Source organism: Phodopus roborovskii, unplaced genomic scaffold (genome assembly GCF_943737965.1).
Source record: "Phodopus roborovskii unplaced genomic scaffold, PHOROB, whole genome shotgun sequence".
Taxonomy (NCBI): Eukaryota; Metazoa; Chordata; class Mammalia; order Rodentia; family Cricetidae; genus Phodopus; species Phodopus roborovskii.
In genome coordinates, this window is record NW_026126599.1 from 10,919,397 (window position 1) to 10,937,993 (window position 18,597).

At 44.3% G+C, this 18,597-nt stretch overlaps 1 protein-coding gene across 1 annotated transcript in view; it reads left to right on the plus strand.

Annotated features, from left to right (window-relative positions):
* Flt1 (fms related receptor tyrosine kinase 1) overlaps positions 1-18,597 on the plus strand; it is a 158,070-nt gene that overhangs the window by 91,740 nt on the left and 47,733 nt on the right. Inside the window, exon 15 of the mRNA XM_051205137.1 lies at positions 13,441-13,572. Coding sequence (XP_051061094.1) covers positions 13,441-13,572 — 132 coding nt within the window. The remainder of the gene's footprint in view (positions 1-13,440; positions 13,573-18,597) is intronic.

An 18,597-nucleotide genomic window follows, 5' to 3' on the forward strand; every position in this document is an offset into this window, starting at 1 on the left:
CTCAAGGTGGGATAGGATGAATTAATAAAATGAAGTTAGGAGAAAACACCACAACTTAATACCAGGATTCAGATCCATGTAACACCAGAGCTGGGCAATAGGTGGTTAATGCAGGTAAAGGAAAAGCTAGGAAGTCTGGTGCCAAGGCACATTTGGATGACTGCAAGTGGCAATGAGACCACACACACTGAGAAGCCAGAAGGATATGGGTTAAGAGTGTTCATCATGAAGACATGTCTAACATTTGAGTCGACAGATATGTTTAACTTGATTTTAAAATCACACAATTCCCATCTATATATATATATATTTAAAAAATCACATATCCCCCCCCTTTTTTTAGCACCTTTTATGTTTCTATACCTGGGTTAAAAGTAAATTTAATTTTTAAAATCTTTACTACATTAGACAATAAGAATCTGTCTTCTTCATTAGCATCACTGCTTTAGGGCTCTGTGTGCAATAGGCTCCAACAGTTAACTGTTGGGTAAATACAGAGAAGAAATGAGAGGAACCTTGAAAGAGGTGAGAAGGGGCAGATATATCTCCTCTGAAGGGATGCGGGGAAAGCAAAGGCAGGTGAAAGCAGGTATAACACAGAGGACCTGAGACAAGACAAAAGCATGGTACAGAAGGACCAGACCCTAGAGCTGGACATCGAGCATTAGTTAAAGATGAATTACTCATGACAGTGGCTGCTGGGAGCATGCTTTGGTCCCTAGAGTTAGACAGACCTCACAGCTCCTGCCGGGAAGTTTCACTTCTGTTGAGCACTTACAAATTATGATAGTCTGCACCCAGATTGAAACAGTGTTGCAAAGTCACTTTGGAGAAGCTGGCTCTGAATGCCACCTGCCCAAGGCACTGGCAGCTCACATGTAGTACATTTCTTCAGCTCCATCCATTTTCCTCTCAGCCTTTCCACCAGGGTCAGAATGTGTTTCAGACAGTGACTTGGCTAAGCAAGTACCACCAAAGGGCAGGGGTGGGAGGCAAAATAGCTCATTTTGTAGGAGTGAGGCCGTTTACAAAGCTGATGCAGAGGTGGACTTATGTAGCTTAGAATCTCAAAAGGACTAGAGCACAAAAGGTCTCCGAGCACTAACAGCATGCTGAGGAGGAGCTGCTTCCTCTGTAGCAAAGATCTCAGGGAACAGAAGGTAATGATGACCAAGAGTTTTTAGCAAAGCCTACCTGGAGCAGCCATCCACCAAACAACACTGAAAGGAAATGTCTGTGACAGTCCAGCGTGCTTAGAGTCCTTGATGGTTAAAACAGTAGTGTTTTATCCAGAGCACTCTGTGTCTCTAGCAGGCCAAAGCTGGAGCAGAAGAGAAGCTCCCAAAGGCAGGGATTAATCCTTGAACCTTGGTCACTGAGTAACCTGTCCTGTCAACACTGCGTCATAACCGGAAAGATCAGCACCAGTGGGCACCATAGTGACAGATCAAAATCATCTCTGATTGTGAAGGGATGCGGGGAGAGATGGAGAGAGAGTGCTGCAGGGGAGGGCAGGGAGGGTAAAGCCATCTGCTTTGCCTGAGCTCTTAGAATCAGCCCAATTTCTCCAGAAGAGGAATGGTGGCCAAATACACACCGTGAATTTTACCATCTCAAAGGATGCAATTCAGGGGCAGTAGATACAGTCACAATATTGTACAGACATGCTGCCATCTTCTTCCTAAATAACAAGGGGAAACGAGAGAGGGAGAGACTGAATGTGTGTCTGTATGGCACTGGGTCTTCATCCGGGGCTTCATCCCACTTAGCTGCTTCTCTGACTCTCAAAGCCTTTCCTTGTGAATGATGGACCAAAATGATCTTTGGATTCCCTCTGTGACTCTCCCACACTCAGACTCACACCCTGAGCATGGCTGAGGTGGGCAGCCCTGATCCAGAGAACAATCGGGCTTGAGAGACGCTCTGTGGAGAGAGAGAGAGATGCAAGCAAAGACAAAGGAAGAGATGGGGACAGAAGAGGTCTAGGGTCATGGGGGTGAGGAGGTACTCTCTCCCAGAAGTGCTGAACCCTATCCAAAGACACCAAGTGGGCACTCAGCAGGTGGGGCTCCAACCCCAATCTACCAGATCCTTACACTAAAGATGATGCTTAGAGAGGAAGCCCCATCGTGGCTTTAGGTGTACCAATGTCTTTGCATGGAGGTTTTCTATTCCACATGTCCAGAATTTTCCTGGAGATCCCCCCTCCTCCCAAATACAAACTTAAAAGAGGTTAACAAAGACCTAACTTGGTACATACACACCAGTCGTGCCAACGGAGTCTCCGCTACGCCCAGGTAAAGCCAGAGGCAAACAGAGATGCTCTCATAACCTGTTGGGTGAATTTCTTACACTGTTTTCAGGGCTCAGTCACTAATGCAGCAGCTGAATCAAAAAAGTTCAGTGCCCTCCATTCCATCAAATCAGGAACTTGTCTCACTCAACTGGGTCAGCTTACTATTCAGCTGGCATTACCAACAAGCAAAGAAAACACAGAAAATACTCTCTATATCAGGGCTTCTTATATTTTATTTTACACAGTCACATATAACGTGAGTATATGCAAGAGACAGACAGACAGACCAAGCATTTACTGAAAATAAATCATAAAGAAATTCATTTTAAAACAGGTGTGTCGGTATGCATAGCATCTTGTCATTCATCAAAGACAAAGCAAACATATTCTAATGTGATAGAAAAAGAATTTGTGATTTACTTGAAGAATGAAGTCTTGGCTGAGTTTTTGCTTCCACAGGACACAAACATCTTCAGTGTTTCTCAGAGTTGATGGATACTTTGACTTTACAACCACCAAGTTGAGAAGACTGCTTTGCACAATTTTGTAATGCAAAATGGCAGAAGTATACTTAAGGCCATTTCAGAAACTTTTATCCTCATCCCAAGGCAAAAGTCACTGTTTTTCCCCCCTTAAGAAACATGGACCAGGAACTCAAAGAACAATTTTGAAAACCAAGCATCCTAATTAATATGATACAAAGCTGGATGGCACAGTGTCTGCCCGCACTGAAAAGAAAAATCTCCTTACAGAAAACGAACGCACAGTACTGGCTAGACTGCTGTCATATTATTTTTTCAACTTTCTTGTTTAATTTGGTTTTTTTTTTTGTTTGTTTGTTTCTCTTTTGAGGCTAGGTCTTCCTATGTCACTCTGGCTGGCCTGGAGCTCTGGCCTCAAACTCACAAAGATCCACCTACCTCTGCTCCCTGTGTGCTGGGCATGCTACGCCATGCCCAGATCCACTTTTCACATTTTGTATGTGCATGTGAACTTGGGGTTTTTAAAGCGTACTGAATGGAATTTAGTCTCAGTCCTTCATCCGACCAGTATTCACTGAGAGCCGTGCATTACAATAGGCACAAACAATAAGACACCGAATCCACACTTTCATAAAAATAAAAATTACAATCAATTTAACAAGCAGAGCATATAGTATAAAAACGGATAGATAGCTGCTATGAATAAGTGGCACACTCCTTAAATCCCAGCACTCAGGAAGCAGAGGCAGGCAGATCTCTGAATTTAAGCCAACCTGGTCTATAGAGTGAGTTCTGGAACAGCCAGGGATACACAGAGAGACCTTGTCCCAGAAAATAAATAACCAATAAAAAGGAGAAAAGAAAAACCAAATGAAACAATGGATTATACTAAGTGCCTGGTAATGGCATTATAAAGGAAGGTTGGTATATAAAGTGAAATCTCAGGGTGCAATACGGTATTTGAAGTGATTCATGGAGGTCTATCCATGTCAATACACACTGTCCTGTCTCCTTTTTTTTAGCAGCCATGTGTTGCAGTATGATATGTACTCTCATAAATTACCTTTTAGTCCTCTGTTGATTGAAAAAACAGTCCTTAACTTTAGCCTCTATACAACATAATAGTATTTGCCTATATATTTGCCTAGAAAAACCACTGTATGAAGACAGCTATGTCTGTGGTAGTAATGAATCCAATCCTTCCAGTCAGTCTATGGCAAATGTGAACATACCATAAGCATTTATTGACCAGGAGTGTCCACATGTACTTATAATGTACACGGGTTCATCTCCCAATACCCATGTGGGGTGGCTCACAGCTGCCTGTAACTCCAGCTCCAAGGGATCTGCTCCCCCCCATAGCCTCCATGACACATACACTCAAGTGAACAGAGAGAGAGAGAGAGAGAATTAATAAAAAGTAAATCTTAAAGAAGATGAAGATTGTTTAGCTAAATCCGATGGCTGCATAACCTCTGGGTCAGATGTATAGATGGTAATGTGACAAGGGAGGAGCCACTGTTCAGACTGACAAGCCAGTTAGAAAAGCAGAGTCCTTTGTGTGGAAGGAGCAGCACGCTGGAACACGGTGTGCATTTATTTAACCAAATATGTGAATCAAAAACTCTACAGGTTTAGTGAGTTGTGTACCCTTTCTGAGACTAAATATAGTTCTCATACACATAACATTGTCATTGTCCATAACCTTAAAGCGTTAGTGGAAAAATAAATCATTTACAAAGTCCCTTGGAAGTACTAAAATAGCTAGGCATGTTTAGACACAAGTGGACTCCCCCCCCCCAACACACACACACATACCTGAAGATCACTTGATCACAAACTGGTCTATCGCCTCTATCATCAACCAGCTTGGTAGGCCACTGCGGTCTTACCCTGAGGCTCATCCCACCCTTCAGGGTTTATAACAGATTCCCTCAAACACAACCTAGAGAGAAGCTTCTTTTGTCTCTTTGGGGCTACCGACACCTACCCAGTTCCCTGAATTATGTCTATGTTCCAGGAAACTGGATGTGTTTGAATTTAGGATGATATAGCTGAGAGGCATAAATTTGATTCTGAGGAGAGTTGGGTATGCATGCATACTGAACTACTACATACAGAGTTGGCACTAATGGCAGCCCTAAGTGAAGACTTGCAAAGACCACAAAACAATCCCTCTTCTGACCTTCACTCCACTGCCCAGGGTCTTCACGCATTTTGTCATTCTCCAGTCTCCAGAGGCCAGCTGGTTGTTTGGCACAGTGCTAAACACTGGGGACTCAGGAAGGCTAAGGTGCGGTTACTGTTCTCCATATTGAACTGGACAAATAAGAAAGTCTGTGATCTCACCGCAAAATGACACACACCAAAGTGGATCAGGCACGGGGTGACTTCAGCAACAGAGCAGGGGTCCAAGAACAATGGAAGATCTCTTGCAATGTGGCTGGCCCAGGAACCAAATAATAAAAAACAAACAAACAAAAAACAAGTAAGCATGAGTCAAAGGACCAGCATGTGTGAAGCTGCCTCTGCCTCGGCTTATCATGAACTGCAGAATGAAAGACACCAGGCCAGACGTCCTTAAGCAGGGATATACCAGAGCCTAAAGTTGGGAGACAGACAGGGCCAGTTCACACAGGTCCTTGGCTAACAAAACTCTGAAGTTTACTTATGGATAGTAGCATCCTTTTAGGGTCTGTCTGATCTACTCAGCATACTTGTTTTTATTGGCCCTCATGGTGAATGGATGTATTAGCCAACATTAAAAAATGATAAGTTGAGCCAGGTGGCAGTAGCACATGCCTTTACATCCCAGGACTTGGGAGTCAGAGGCAGGCGGATCTCTGTGAGTTCAAGGACAGCTTGGTCTACACAGTGAGTTCCAGGACTACACACAGGGCTACACACAGAAACCCTATCTCAAAAAAAAAAAAAAAAAAAAAAAAAAAAAAAACACACACACACACACACACACACACACACAAAAAAACAAAACAAAACAAAAAACAAAAACGAAATAAAAGTGGGGTGAAGGTTAAAAAAAATGAGTTTGAACTTTAAAAATTCAGATTCCTGTCTTTTCTTTAAAAACCTAGAAGAACAGTACTAGAACTAAATTCCCAGTGCCCGTGGGTGTGAATTGAGTACATTTCCCTCTTTTAGACCGAAGACAGGCTTTCTGAGCTTCGTAGGCACAGTTCCCTACCATTTCCCATACCAACTGATTTAGTCAGCTTCTCAGTAAGTAGCTCCATCACTAAGTCTTCCCTGCTCCCTATATGTCCAATACAGGATTTCTTTTTCTAGGCTGGCAAGATGGCTCAGCAGGTAAAGCAACTTGCCACCAAGCCTGGCAACTTGAGTTCAATCCCCAGGGCCCATGTTGTAGAGGAGAGAAGCAATTTTGTCCTCTAGCCTCAGCATGTAAGACACCACTGCCTCAGATGAATAAGTGTGAAAAAAAAATATTTAATAGAAAAGAGAAGCAAGGGGCTGGAGATATGTCTGATCTTCCAGAAGACCTGGGTTCAAATACGAGCACCCACATGGTAGCTCACAACCTTCTATAACTCCAGTTTCAGGGGATCTGACACCTTCACACAGATACACATCCAGGCTAAACAGGAATGCACATGAAATAAAAGCAATATATAAACTATTTTAAAAAAGAAAAGAGAAATACTGAGTATGCATAGGGATGGAATAGGAATGGGGTTAGTGTTATGTTCAGTGATTGAAGAATCAGTCTATTGGTTGTCTGAATCCATGGAAATAAATAAGAAAGCATGTGGAAATGAATTGGGCCATCCTGCTAGACATACACTGGTAGATAATTATCTTAGCAACAAAAAGGGCAGAACCCATTTATAAGTGACGTTGCCTGCTGGCTCTAACACTCATATTCAAAGGAGAAAGAAAACTCAACCAGTATGACTCCCTCAAACAAACTAATACCAATGTGCAAAACAGACAAAAATACTGCACATGGGGCTGGAGAGATGGCTCAGCACTTAAAAGCACTGGCAGAGAACCTGGACTCAATTCCCAGCACTGGCATGGAAACTTAAAATTATCTGTAACTCCAGTTGCAGGGGATGTGATGCCCTCTTCTAGCCTCTAGCTGCATGCATATAATGTATGAAGCATGCATGCAGGTAAAGGACACAGATAAATAAATAAATAAAATAAATAAATAAAAATTACTGTATAAATAATAAATATAACTTTAAAAGCAAGTTATTTGAAAAGAAAATAAATGCATTCAATGACATAAAAGAAGCCCAAGAATGGGAGGAAGAAAAGAAACTCAAATTCGAAAGAAGAAAAGAAACTCAAAATAGTTGTGGTTTCTGGATAGGAATAATTATTATGGAGCAGAATGTATGTTTCTGCAGTACTAGCAGTACTGCAGTTCTAGCAGTACTTTTTGCAGAACTTGACAGGCGAGTAAAGTAGAAAGCGGCTAGAATAGTCAAGAGGCTCTTGAGGAAAAGAGGGGCTATAAGGCCTTTTAAGCCTGCAAGGTGTATTAACAAGATGGCTGAGAAATGACTCAGCAGTTCAGAGTGCTCTTCCAGAGGACTCCATGTCCCAGAACCCACGTGGTGGCTCACAACCATCTGTAACCCCAGTTCCACAGGATCTGATTACCTCTGTGGGGCATTACATGCACATGGCACACAGACACAAATGTCAGCCAGCAGCCCATACACATGAAGTAAAAAGAAGCCACCACAGGTCATTTTAAAGATACATTATGAAACATCGTGTTTGGAATGATGTAACACAGGCATAGACCAATGAAAGAGGAAAGAGTCTCGAAACAGAAGCACAAATATGTAGGAACTTGCATTCTCAGAACTGGCACCACAATTCAGCCAGAAAAGAACATTATATTTAAAAAAAAAAAAAAGCAAAACAAAAAACATTTTATTGAATAATTGACACTGAGCTGAGTGTGGTGCCACACACCTTTAATCCCAGCACTCAGACCCAGAAGGCAGAGGTATATTGATTTCTTTGAGTTTGAGGCTAACCTGGTTCATAGAATGAGTTCCAGGGTAACAACAGCTACATAATGAGAGCCTGTTCCTGCCCCCTGTCTGTATGGTAGAGGTCGGCTCCTTACCTCGCTTCCTACCCTATGCACACCGCTCTCCAAAAGAAAACCCAGAGACAGAAAACCAAATAAGGGAAAAGCGAAACTCCAGTAAATAGTTTTCCTTTTCTTTTCTGTTGTTTGTTTGTTTGGGGGTTTCTGTTTGCTTTTTTGAGAAAGGGTCTCACTGTGTAGTTCTGGCTGTTCTGCCTCTGCCTCCCAAGTGCTGGGATTAAAGGCATACACCTGGCTTCCAGTACATGTTTTTATAGATTTTTATGAAGAAAGCATACAAGGGGGGGCACTTGAGGATGGGAAGTAGCAGAGGTTCAGACCACTGTAGAGAGACGTGGGCAACAAGATGGGCTCTCATTCCAAACTCCACAGCCACAACCTCTTTTCTGATTGCTAGTTACACCCCATGTCTCACATTTCCCCCAAAGCTTCAACAATGCTGTCACTCCAATGGTCTTGCTTGCTCCTTCCTCTCCTGCTTCCACGGTGCTGGGGACACAACTCAAAGTAGCCTTGGTCATGCCGGCTAAGTGCTCCACCACTGAGAGGCACCCCCAAACTCGTACCCCTCAAACCTTCTGCTAGAACTTCATTTGCGTTTATTGTCCCTGCTTCTGGAATGCTTACAATGCAAAGCCGGTGTTACCCTCATTTTACAGAGAGAAAAATGTGGCCAAAGGGACTCAAGGACTTAGCCAATGTCCTTGAGAACTCTGGGAAGAACACGTGTTTCCTCTTATTTGGGCTTAAAATACTGGCATCCACTTGAGCTCATCTCCTTCCACTGCTTTAGCCAATAAAGCACGAATTCCTGCAGGTTGTTTCTTCCCAGTGTGTATGTCCAATTCTCCCTCCCCCTTCCTTTCCCAGCCTCCCTGTCCAGCTTGTGTTTGTGGCAGGGATGGGGGTCAGGGGCAAATGTCGGCCTCACCATCCCTTGCCTAAATTTCAAGTAGAGAACCGGACTGCCCCATGCTGCTCCTTCCTCATTCCAGCCCATCCTGCCTTCTGCTAGACTAAACCCCCCTAAATGCCACTTCCATGATGTCATTTCCACAGCCAAATATCCGCAGGCCTCTCCTCCTCCAAGCCAGGATCAGAACCAGTTCTGACTACAGAGTCCCCCCTGATCTGCCATTCACTCAGAACAGGGGCTTGGGAAACAGATGACTCACATGCCCACAGAGAAATGTTCAGAGAATTCAAACAAAGGAGCAGTTATGTCACCCACCACAGCAATGGAATGGGTTTTCGTTTTTTGTTTCTGTTGGGTTTTACATGGCAATGTTCAATATTGGTGGAGAAAGGCAAAACAATTTATCATTCCCTTCCAGAGCAATGCTAACCAGTTGGCCTAGTTTCTTCTCTGTTGCTGTGATCTTACACTGACCAAACCAACTTGGGCAGGAAAGGATTTATTTGGCTGACAGGTCACAATCCATCACTGAGAAAAGACAAGATCTGGAAGCAGGAACTGAAGCAGAGGCCATGGAGGAATGCTGCTTACTGGCTTGCTCAGCCTGCTTTCTTATACAACACAGGGCATGTCAATCATAAATCAGGAATATGACAATGGCTTTGCCATTTAGCATGCCAGCATGGCTGGGGAAGATCTCACAGGGCCCCACCCCTAGATGAAGAGCTAAAGAGAGAATTAGTCTTCCTAGGAATGAGCAACCTAACTGGTTATCCAACGCCAATTGTTCAGCCCTAAAAATGTGTGTGTGTGTGTGTGTGTGTGTGTGCATTTGTGTGTGTACAGATTCAGCAGGTTGTATTTGCATGTCCATTCACATACATATGTAATTATATATTTTGTATATGTGTAACAATAAGCAAAACAACAGCAACAAAAAAAAATGATCTGAAGTTGAGATGGAGTGAAGTGAATTGGGGAAATATGAGGGGTTGTAATTCCAGAAGTCAGGAGGAGGAGGTAGAGGGATCATGAGTTCAAGGCCAGCCTTGGCAACATAGCAAGCCCCTGTCTCCAGAAAAAAGGAAGGAAGAATATAAGAAACAAACAGACTGTCATGCTCCTTCCCAGGCCACCTGAGCAGTAGAACTCTATTCCTCTTACTTCTTGGAAAATTCTAATCTGTGCATCATACCCTCCCTGCCCCCCCCACTCTCTCAGATTGCCTCTGTCAGAACATAAAAATGCTTGAAAGTTTTTCATCTTAAGAAAGAATTTCTGCAGCAGGAAGTAGTTTGAAAAGAACGATGCCCAAATTCCCAAATATTGTCTATAAATGTTTGTTTTCATTTAAATGGACTTGGTTATATAAAATAAAAAAAAAAAAAGAAAGAAAGAATTTCTGGGCTGGACAGATGGCTCAGCAATTAAGAATATGAACTGCTCTTCCAGAGGACCCGAGTTTGAGTCCCAGGACCCCCACCAGTCAGCTCAGAAACACCTGTGACTCCAGCTCCAAAGGATCTGATGCCTGTGGCCTCCCTGGACATCTGCAGTCATGTGCACATGCCAGAAACTCCTGGCTGTCTCCACTTGGTCATCCTGCCGTCTCTTTCTATGCCCTTGGTCAGGCTTTCTCCTACACCTCATTAAAGCAGGCGGTTGGCTTCCTTCCTCTGAGCCTCTCTGAGCACAGCTCAGTACTGCCTGTGAGAAAATGCCTTTGTGGGTTCCAGGAGCCTCCTGGTTTTCTAGTCACCTCCCACTCACACTTGGCCACTTCCCTCACCTGTTCTGAAGTCCCCAAGGCTCAGGCTGTGGACCTGACTCCTCCCTGTGGACTGTCTGCACCCATGACATTTGCCTGTAGCCCTTGGACTCAACTGGTTTCCCAGCACCAAGCCCACACAGTTTCAAGTCCCAACCCCTGCTGGTGTCCAGATGAATCATCCCTTGGGATGTGCGGTAGCCATCTTGAACTTAAAGTGTATGGGAAACGCCAGCATTCTTGACCGACAACCCCGTTCCACTCTCCTACATCTTTTCCATTTCCAGACACTGCACACCCCAGTAGTCTGCACAATTGAATTAGAAAGCCATCTTTTCATTGTCCTTTCACACATGCCATACCCCAATCCACAAGCAAGCTGGTTTGTTCTTTAGAAGAAAAATAAAAATCTCCACATCAATCCCTCATGTGGCATTAGCACTCTGGTTCAAGCCTTTCAGTAGGAGACGCCCCCACAACAGCCACCCATTCTCCATGTCTGCCTGCTGCCCATGCCTGACGACAACTCTGCTGCTGATGCCAGCCAATGACTAATGTCGTCTGCTTCATTTTCTCTTGTGATGCCAGGGAGAGGACCTAGGACCTTACTCATTCAAAGGAAGCGCCCTAGCACTGATGCTACACCCCCAGCCCAGGCTACTGTGGGTTGTTTTGGCTTAAGGTGCTTTTCTGGATCTGCTTGCTTGTGTTTCTGAAACGGGATATAGCACAGGACTGCCTCAAGCTCACCGTATAGCTGGGGCCAACCTTCAACGCCTGTCTCTACCTCTCCCGTGTGAGGGTTACAGGAGTAGATTTAGTCATTCATTATTTTGTATGTATATACATGCATTTTATATGTTTGAGTGTTTTCAAAGGAGGTCATGGGAACTCCTGGAACTGGAGTTACAGGCAGTTGTGAGCTGCCGGATGTGGGTGTTGAGAACTGAACCCAGGCTGTCTGGAAGGGCAACAAGTGCGCTTAACTGCCGGACCACCTCTCCAGGCCTCTCCAGTGGCTTTTGAGCAGTGGAAAAACACAACAAACCCTAAGTCCTTTTGATGCCTGGGGACAACTGAGGCAGGACCTGGGTCCTGGCCATTTCTCTCTCCTGTTTGCTTACTGTACAAGCCACAGAGGTCTTGTTCCTCCTCTTCTTTTTCAGACTTACTGTTTTATGTTTATGTGTGTTTGCCTGCGTGGATGCATGTGAACCACTTGCATACCTGGTGCCCACAAAGGTCAGAAGAAGGCATTGACTCCCTTGGAACTGAAGTGTCCTAAGCACTGAGCCATCTTCCAGCCCAGGAATGAGCTACTTATACATCTGCAACTCACTTGCTTAGAATGCTGGTTTCCAACCCTTTATAGGGCTGCTTGCTTCCTGCAGGTCCCTGCTCAGAAGTCACCTTGGAGAAGAGCTTCCCCTGAGCAGCTTGGAGAAGAGCTCCCTACCTACAATAGCCTACTCTGCACCTTCTTTAACTTGACCCTCTCAGGAGTCTGTTTTCTCCGTAGACTTCACTGTAAACCAGAATGTGACACCTCTGTGTGCAAGGATGTGACTTGTCTGCCTGTCATGGTCTCCCCAGTATCTAAAAGTTGTCTGGTACATAAAAGAGACCTCCATATGAATGAACAAATCCTTATTTTAAAAAAAATATTTTTGAAAAAATTAAAGGGGCAGGGAAAGGCTCAGTAGTCGAGTGTTTGTATGAATCCCTGGGTTTAATGGGGAGGGGAGACAGAGAAGACTAATAAAACAGTGTGTAGGAGTAAGAGGGTTGATGTTTATCTGTTCTATCACCTGTATATATGTATATATGTATGTGTATATGTATATGTTATATATGTACATATATATAGCAATCATCTTTCATCTGTTTTATCATCTATGTATCTATCATTTATCTATGTATATCTATCATCTATCTATATTATCATCTACGTATCTATCATTTGTCTATTATCTATCATTAATCGATCAGTCTCTATCTACATCTATCTTCTTATCACCTATCATCTCATCATTATGTTGTCCTGTGTGGTCAGGACAAGTCCTCAGGCCTGTTCCCTTCTACCTCTTGTCCCATGCCCTCCTTTCACACCTCACTCCTGACAGTCCTTCATGCTGTGGCTCAAGGGCCACCTCCTCCCCCAGCAGCCTTCCTGAGGTACCCACTTGCATTCTTGTTGGCTATCTATTCCCCAGACTTGGACTGATGGGAGATTAATACCAAGTAAATACTTGGTGACAGTACTTGGTGTAGATACCTGTGTCTCGAAGCCTTTCAGGGGATCCGGAAATTCTTGCGAGTCCTTCCATCACCCCAGTCTATGTAGTACTGAGTATTAAGTACTTACATCTACTGAGCACCCACTACCACGACACGTGTATTAACTGGGAACTGCTTTCATCTTATATCAAGACTTGGGAAAATGAAACATAGAGTAATTTGCCTCTAGTGCTAAGGTGTGGATTCAAACACAGCCATAGCCCAAGCTCTTTACCTCCACACTGTATCATGTGACAGGCCACATGACAAAGGACCCTATTCCACAATGTGCTGTGGGTTAAGCTGCTGCTTCTTGGGAAGTCTCCATTTTCTCTGTGTGAGGGGGACAGAACAGCGCCTTCTGAGTGCCGGGAAGCCTCAAGCTGTGAGCTGGGTGCCGCGAGGCTTGGAGCACGACAGGGCAAGCATGGGCCAGATGCTGGTTAGTCCCAGCCGTGAGTGAGCAAATGACCTGCTCTGGGGTTAAGTAGTCTCCTGGGAGCCTAGGATAGGAAGGCACTGAGCTTCCTGTGGGCTGTTTGTGTTTGTCCTCCAGACCTGCTAATCTAAACATCTCTTGCTCCCCAGGAATTATTTTAGGACCGGGCAACAGCACACTGTTTATCGAAAGAGTCACAGAGGAGGATGAAGGTGTCTATAGGTGCAGGGCCACCAACCAGAAGGGGGCCGTGGAGAGCTCAGCCTACCTCACCGTGCAAGGTAAACAGCGGGCAGCCCGGACACCTGTTTCCCACTTCCTGTTCTCTGGAAGCCCAGTGGGTCCTTCCCTACCCCTTTCCCTGTTCTGGACACTGCTGACACTGTGTGGCTCTGTGTGGAGGCAGAGGTTGGCTGTCCTCCTGAGCCCCAATCCAGTGTTCTCAGCAAGGGAAGTACTACCCGGAAGAAGGGAGCCTGGGATGCCACTTACACTGCTGCGGGCAATGTGACTCATGGCGCCCCAAGGGGTCCACATCTGTGAGAAATAAGGTCCGGAAGAAAGGAAGTGGGAGGGGGGAACCCACTGAAATTGTTCATCTCCACCCCAACTCTCTTTTCTGAGTCCTGGAAATTAGGCACTACTTTTTCCTCAGCTGGTTTTTTCGGTGTTGGGGTATTTTGTTTTGTTTTTGAGACAGGATTTCTCTGTGCAACAGTCCTGGCTGTCCTGGAACTTGATTTATAGACCAGGCTGTCCTTGAACTCACTAAGACACCCCACCACCACCACCACCACTGCCTCCCAATTGCTGGGATTAAAGTTGTGTGCCACTACTGCCCCACTCCTCAGCTGGTTCTTAATATGAGAAGACACTAAATACTCTCAGATGCACCACATACAAAATAGCTCCCACCTCAGAGACTGCCCTTTGTGCTTCCGGGGCCCCAGATAGTGTTGCAGAGCAAATCATAAAGTAGCTAGGTCCTACTCTGACTGCAGCCATGTGACTTCCATTTGGAAAACAGTTTCAACCCAGGCTTCAGTTTTCCATCCCAACCCTAAAATTTACAGCCTCATGGTGTTGGGCATGGGTGCCTTTCCGATACTAACATAAATGGCATATTGAGATCTGGCAGTAGAATGTGTTCAGTAGCCATTCCGTGGTGCTCAGTGGTGTATATGAAAGCATGTGGCTGCTTCTGGGGAGGAGCCAGGAAGGAAGAAAGGCTGAAACTATTCTCCCACAAATCTGTTCTTCCAGAAAGAGGGCAGCATTCCCCCAAACAGCCTGAGGAAATGCTCTTATGTCCCCCAAATCTTCTTCCTTTTAAAATAGTCTTCCAGTTGTGCCACACATCAAAAGAGACTGAGCAAGCATCCCTCTTGAACAGGCTCTTTCTCAAATGTCTGCTCCTCTGTTTCTGGCAGGGACATCAGGTACAGCCACTGCAGCAGCTTCCTCAGGCCAGGGGAAAGCAGAACACCCCTCAGCCTCCAGTGTGCAGAGCAGTTAGGGAGCCCCCAGAGGCAGGAAGTGGTAACTGGACACTCACGGGCAATGACAGAGCCCATAAAGAAAATTTACTTTCTTCTGAGTACCTGTCCCCATGCTCTCTTCTGGGTGATACGGTCTGCAGTGGCTGCATAGCTGGTGGTTTGGGAGAAACCCTGATGTGCAGCAAGGGGAGTGTGCGTGCCGCGTGTAAATCTTCAGGGACCATGTCACTTGGCCTGTGCTTTACAACATCTGTGACCCAGGCATTCACCTGCAACAGCTCTCCAAAGCCTCTCATTGATGAGGTTTCGGGGGTGCAGTGTCAGCTCCATATAATGATAGAATTTGAAACAGAGAGCAGTTTGCAAGTTGACAGTCCATGGAACTCAGAGAAGCCTGCACATATGAGTTAGGTCCAGTGTCTCAAAGTACTCCGGGTTCCCTGGATTAACATGACCATGTGATACTGTTCAGAGCAGTTGTCCACGGTTATCTGCAGATTGTCTGATAATTGGAATTGGATTCTTGCCTTTGACTATAATTGAAATTGGGTTCTCGCCCTTGAACGCATGACTCATGTCATTGAGGGTTCCTGAAGCATCCCCAAGCTTCAGACTCAGTTTCCTGGTCTACTCCTATCTTGTCCAGTTGAGGTTAGGAGTCTAGGCACATGGGTTGTGTCTGTGGCTATGTTTAACAGATTTTAAAGAGGTTCAGGAATCAGCCAGGAAGGAAACCGTCTGCTCATTTTATTTCCTTTGAAAAAGGAGTCTTATATTCAGAGATAAAACAATGTGTTATTTTTGTATCTGAAAAGGACAAGTGGACTCAGGACTCAAAGTGGCTTCTTTAAATAATTCCAGGTTTTGTTTGGTTTGGACTGGACCTTAGCACATGTGGAGGTCAACCTTCCCACCCCCCCCCACCCCCGGGTTCCAGAGTCAAGACCACAGTAAAAATTTCAGCAATCAAGATCATTTCTTTTTTTAAAAGCTTTATTTTATGTATATGAGTGCTGTATCTGCATGTGTGCCTGCAGGCCAGAAGAGGACATCCGATCCCATTACAGATGGTTGTGAGCCACCATGTAATTGCTGGGTATTGAACTTATGACCTCTGGAAGAGCATCCGTTGCTCTTAACCTCTGAGCATCTCTCTAGTCCCCTCAAGATCTTTTCTAATATTAACATACTTGGCCTATTTGTATCCTAAGACTTAACCTAAGCTTAAACTCTTCGCATTGAGGTTGATAACTATGTTCCACACAAAAACTTTTCTTACAAAAGACTTAGGCACCACTGCGCTTTAATGGCTCACGTAACTACATAGGACACAACACCTCGGAGAATGACTCCCATTAGAAGCATCTGCTAAAGATGGCTCATGGCTTGAGAGAAAACCCAAAGAGGTCACAGTCTCAGTACTGACATAGTGTCAGTTGCACACACAGGCCACAGCAGCGGACACTCACATCTGCTTGAGAAAGAACCTACACAGTAAGAAGCAGGCACCGCATCCCCTAATCAGATCCCAAGTTTAAACATAAAAACAGCTCAAAACAAACTCAGCAGGTGTCTCTGTGTTCTACCCCGGGATCAGTGCTCCATTCCCAGGCCCTCTTTGACATACAGTCTGACCCACTGACTTCCTGAATTCTAAACTAACCTGGGCCTTCATGTTTCTCTCACATAGATGCTAGCAATCTTCAGAGATGTCCCAAGTGACAAGCCATGCTCAAAACAGATGAATTACCTGTTTCTAGTTGTGCATGGCAGGCTAGGAGCCCTAAATATACACTCCTTTTTCCCCCCTTAAACTTTCAACTCCAAACTATAGGATAAACCTCACCTTAGCAGAGAATTTTTAAAATGGTACCAGAGTTCAGTTAGGGTGAGTTAAGACCTTTGCAGATAGTTCTTGAAGCAAAATAGTTAGACTTCAAACATACCCATCTCTTTTCTTCCCATGAAAACCAGGCTGACTTGAATCTATGTAGAGTACCCCAGACATAGATGGTAGTTTTGCTAACCTGGTATTGGATCCTGGGAAAGTCTGGGCCTATCAATTATACCTTGTCTTATCAAACATGTGATATACTATGTTAAGCAAGTATGCACTAATCTATTTAATTATTTTGTTATTATGTATATGGTGTTTTGTCTACATGTATGTATGTGCACCATATGCATACAATGCTTGCAGAGACCAGCAGAGGGCATCAGAGACCCTGGGACTTGAGTTGCAGTTGGTTGTGAGTCAAACATAGGTGCTGGGAATCTAACCCAGGTCCTCTAGAAGAGCAGCAAGTGTTCTTAACCACTGAGACATCTTTCCATCCCCATACCCAGTCCCTGCTTAAATTTTGGAGTGATCCACAGAAAGGTCAAATAACATCACAGGGTCAGTAAGCTAGGAAGTGGCAGAGCTGAGAATCGTAAATGCTTGAGCTCCCTCCTCTGCTGTGTCTCCTGTCACATGGCAGGTGGGAGTCTCTGTTTCAGAATCTGAATCGCTTGGGGGAAATTTCCACCCTTCCTAGTGTTTCAGATCTGCAGTATGAAGTGGGAGTGTGAATAGTGGTTGACTAGCCTTTCCCTGGCTATTACAGGACGAAGGGACTGTGTCATGATAGCATCTGAAATATTAACTCTTATTAGTGTTGGTTAATGTGGTCCTCTGCACCAGCAAAACTTTCAGTATTGCATACTTTCCCTGAGCTTTCTGTGAGTCACCCAGCTGGTGTCCCAAACCACAGCATTCCTGTTTAGTTTACAGATTTGTTTGTTGTGATAAAAATGCATTACAGAGAAAAATGTTACAAATAGCAATTGTAATTATTTTTAATTACTCTCAAAAAATGTACCTTAAATTTAATCCAAATATAATAGATCTACATGTCAGAGACCTGAAGAGAAGATTTAAATTGGTCTATACAGATTCTTAAAAAGCACCGAAGAAGGTGCTGGAGAGATGGCTCAGTGGTTAAGAGCACTGACTGCTCTTCCAGAGGACCTGGGTTCAATTCCCAGCACCCACATGGCAGATCAAGACTGTAACTCCAGTTCCAGGGGATCCAACACCCTCAGGCAGACATACATATAGGCAAAATGCCAGTGCACATACACACACAAATATATAGTACACTTTTTTAAAATAAAAAAAGAAAAGCACCAAAAATCATTGCAAATATCTGCAGGCCAATTGTACTATTCCAGTAGTCATGGGGAAGCCATGTTGAACTTCAGGCAGATGATGGCACTTGTGTTTAGGTTATTAGAATGAGGTCTAATCTTTCCTCATATGTATAAATTTTTATTGACTTTCTCTGGGCCTGAGGTAGAAACACAGAAAGAATATATGTCTTCTACTTTGTTACTTCAAATTAAAATAACAGTAGACTCTAGATCACCTAACCTATCCTTCAGGGTCGGGTAAAGCCTTATGAGAAGCAGGTTACTCAAAAAGATTCCAGGCAATTATGTCAAAATCTGGTTTGTTTTAGGCAGAAAAGGCAAGCTATGATGCATGGTGTATGCCTGACTGAAAAGAAGTGAAATAAAGCAAAACCAAACCCAAACCAACAGTCTTCCACTTGAGGTCCAGACCATGATAAAATTTTTGCTTATTTATTTTTACTTTACTAATTATGTGTATGTGCATATGTTTTACCTGAACGTACATTTGTGTACTGTGTGTGTGTGTGTGTCTGGTGACCAAGGAGGCCAAAAGAGGGTGTTGGATCACAGCGATTATGAGCTGTGGTGCTGGGAATTGAACCTGGGTCCTCTGCAAAAGCTCTTAACTGCTGA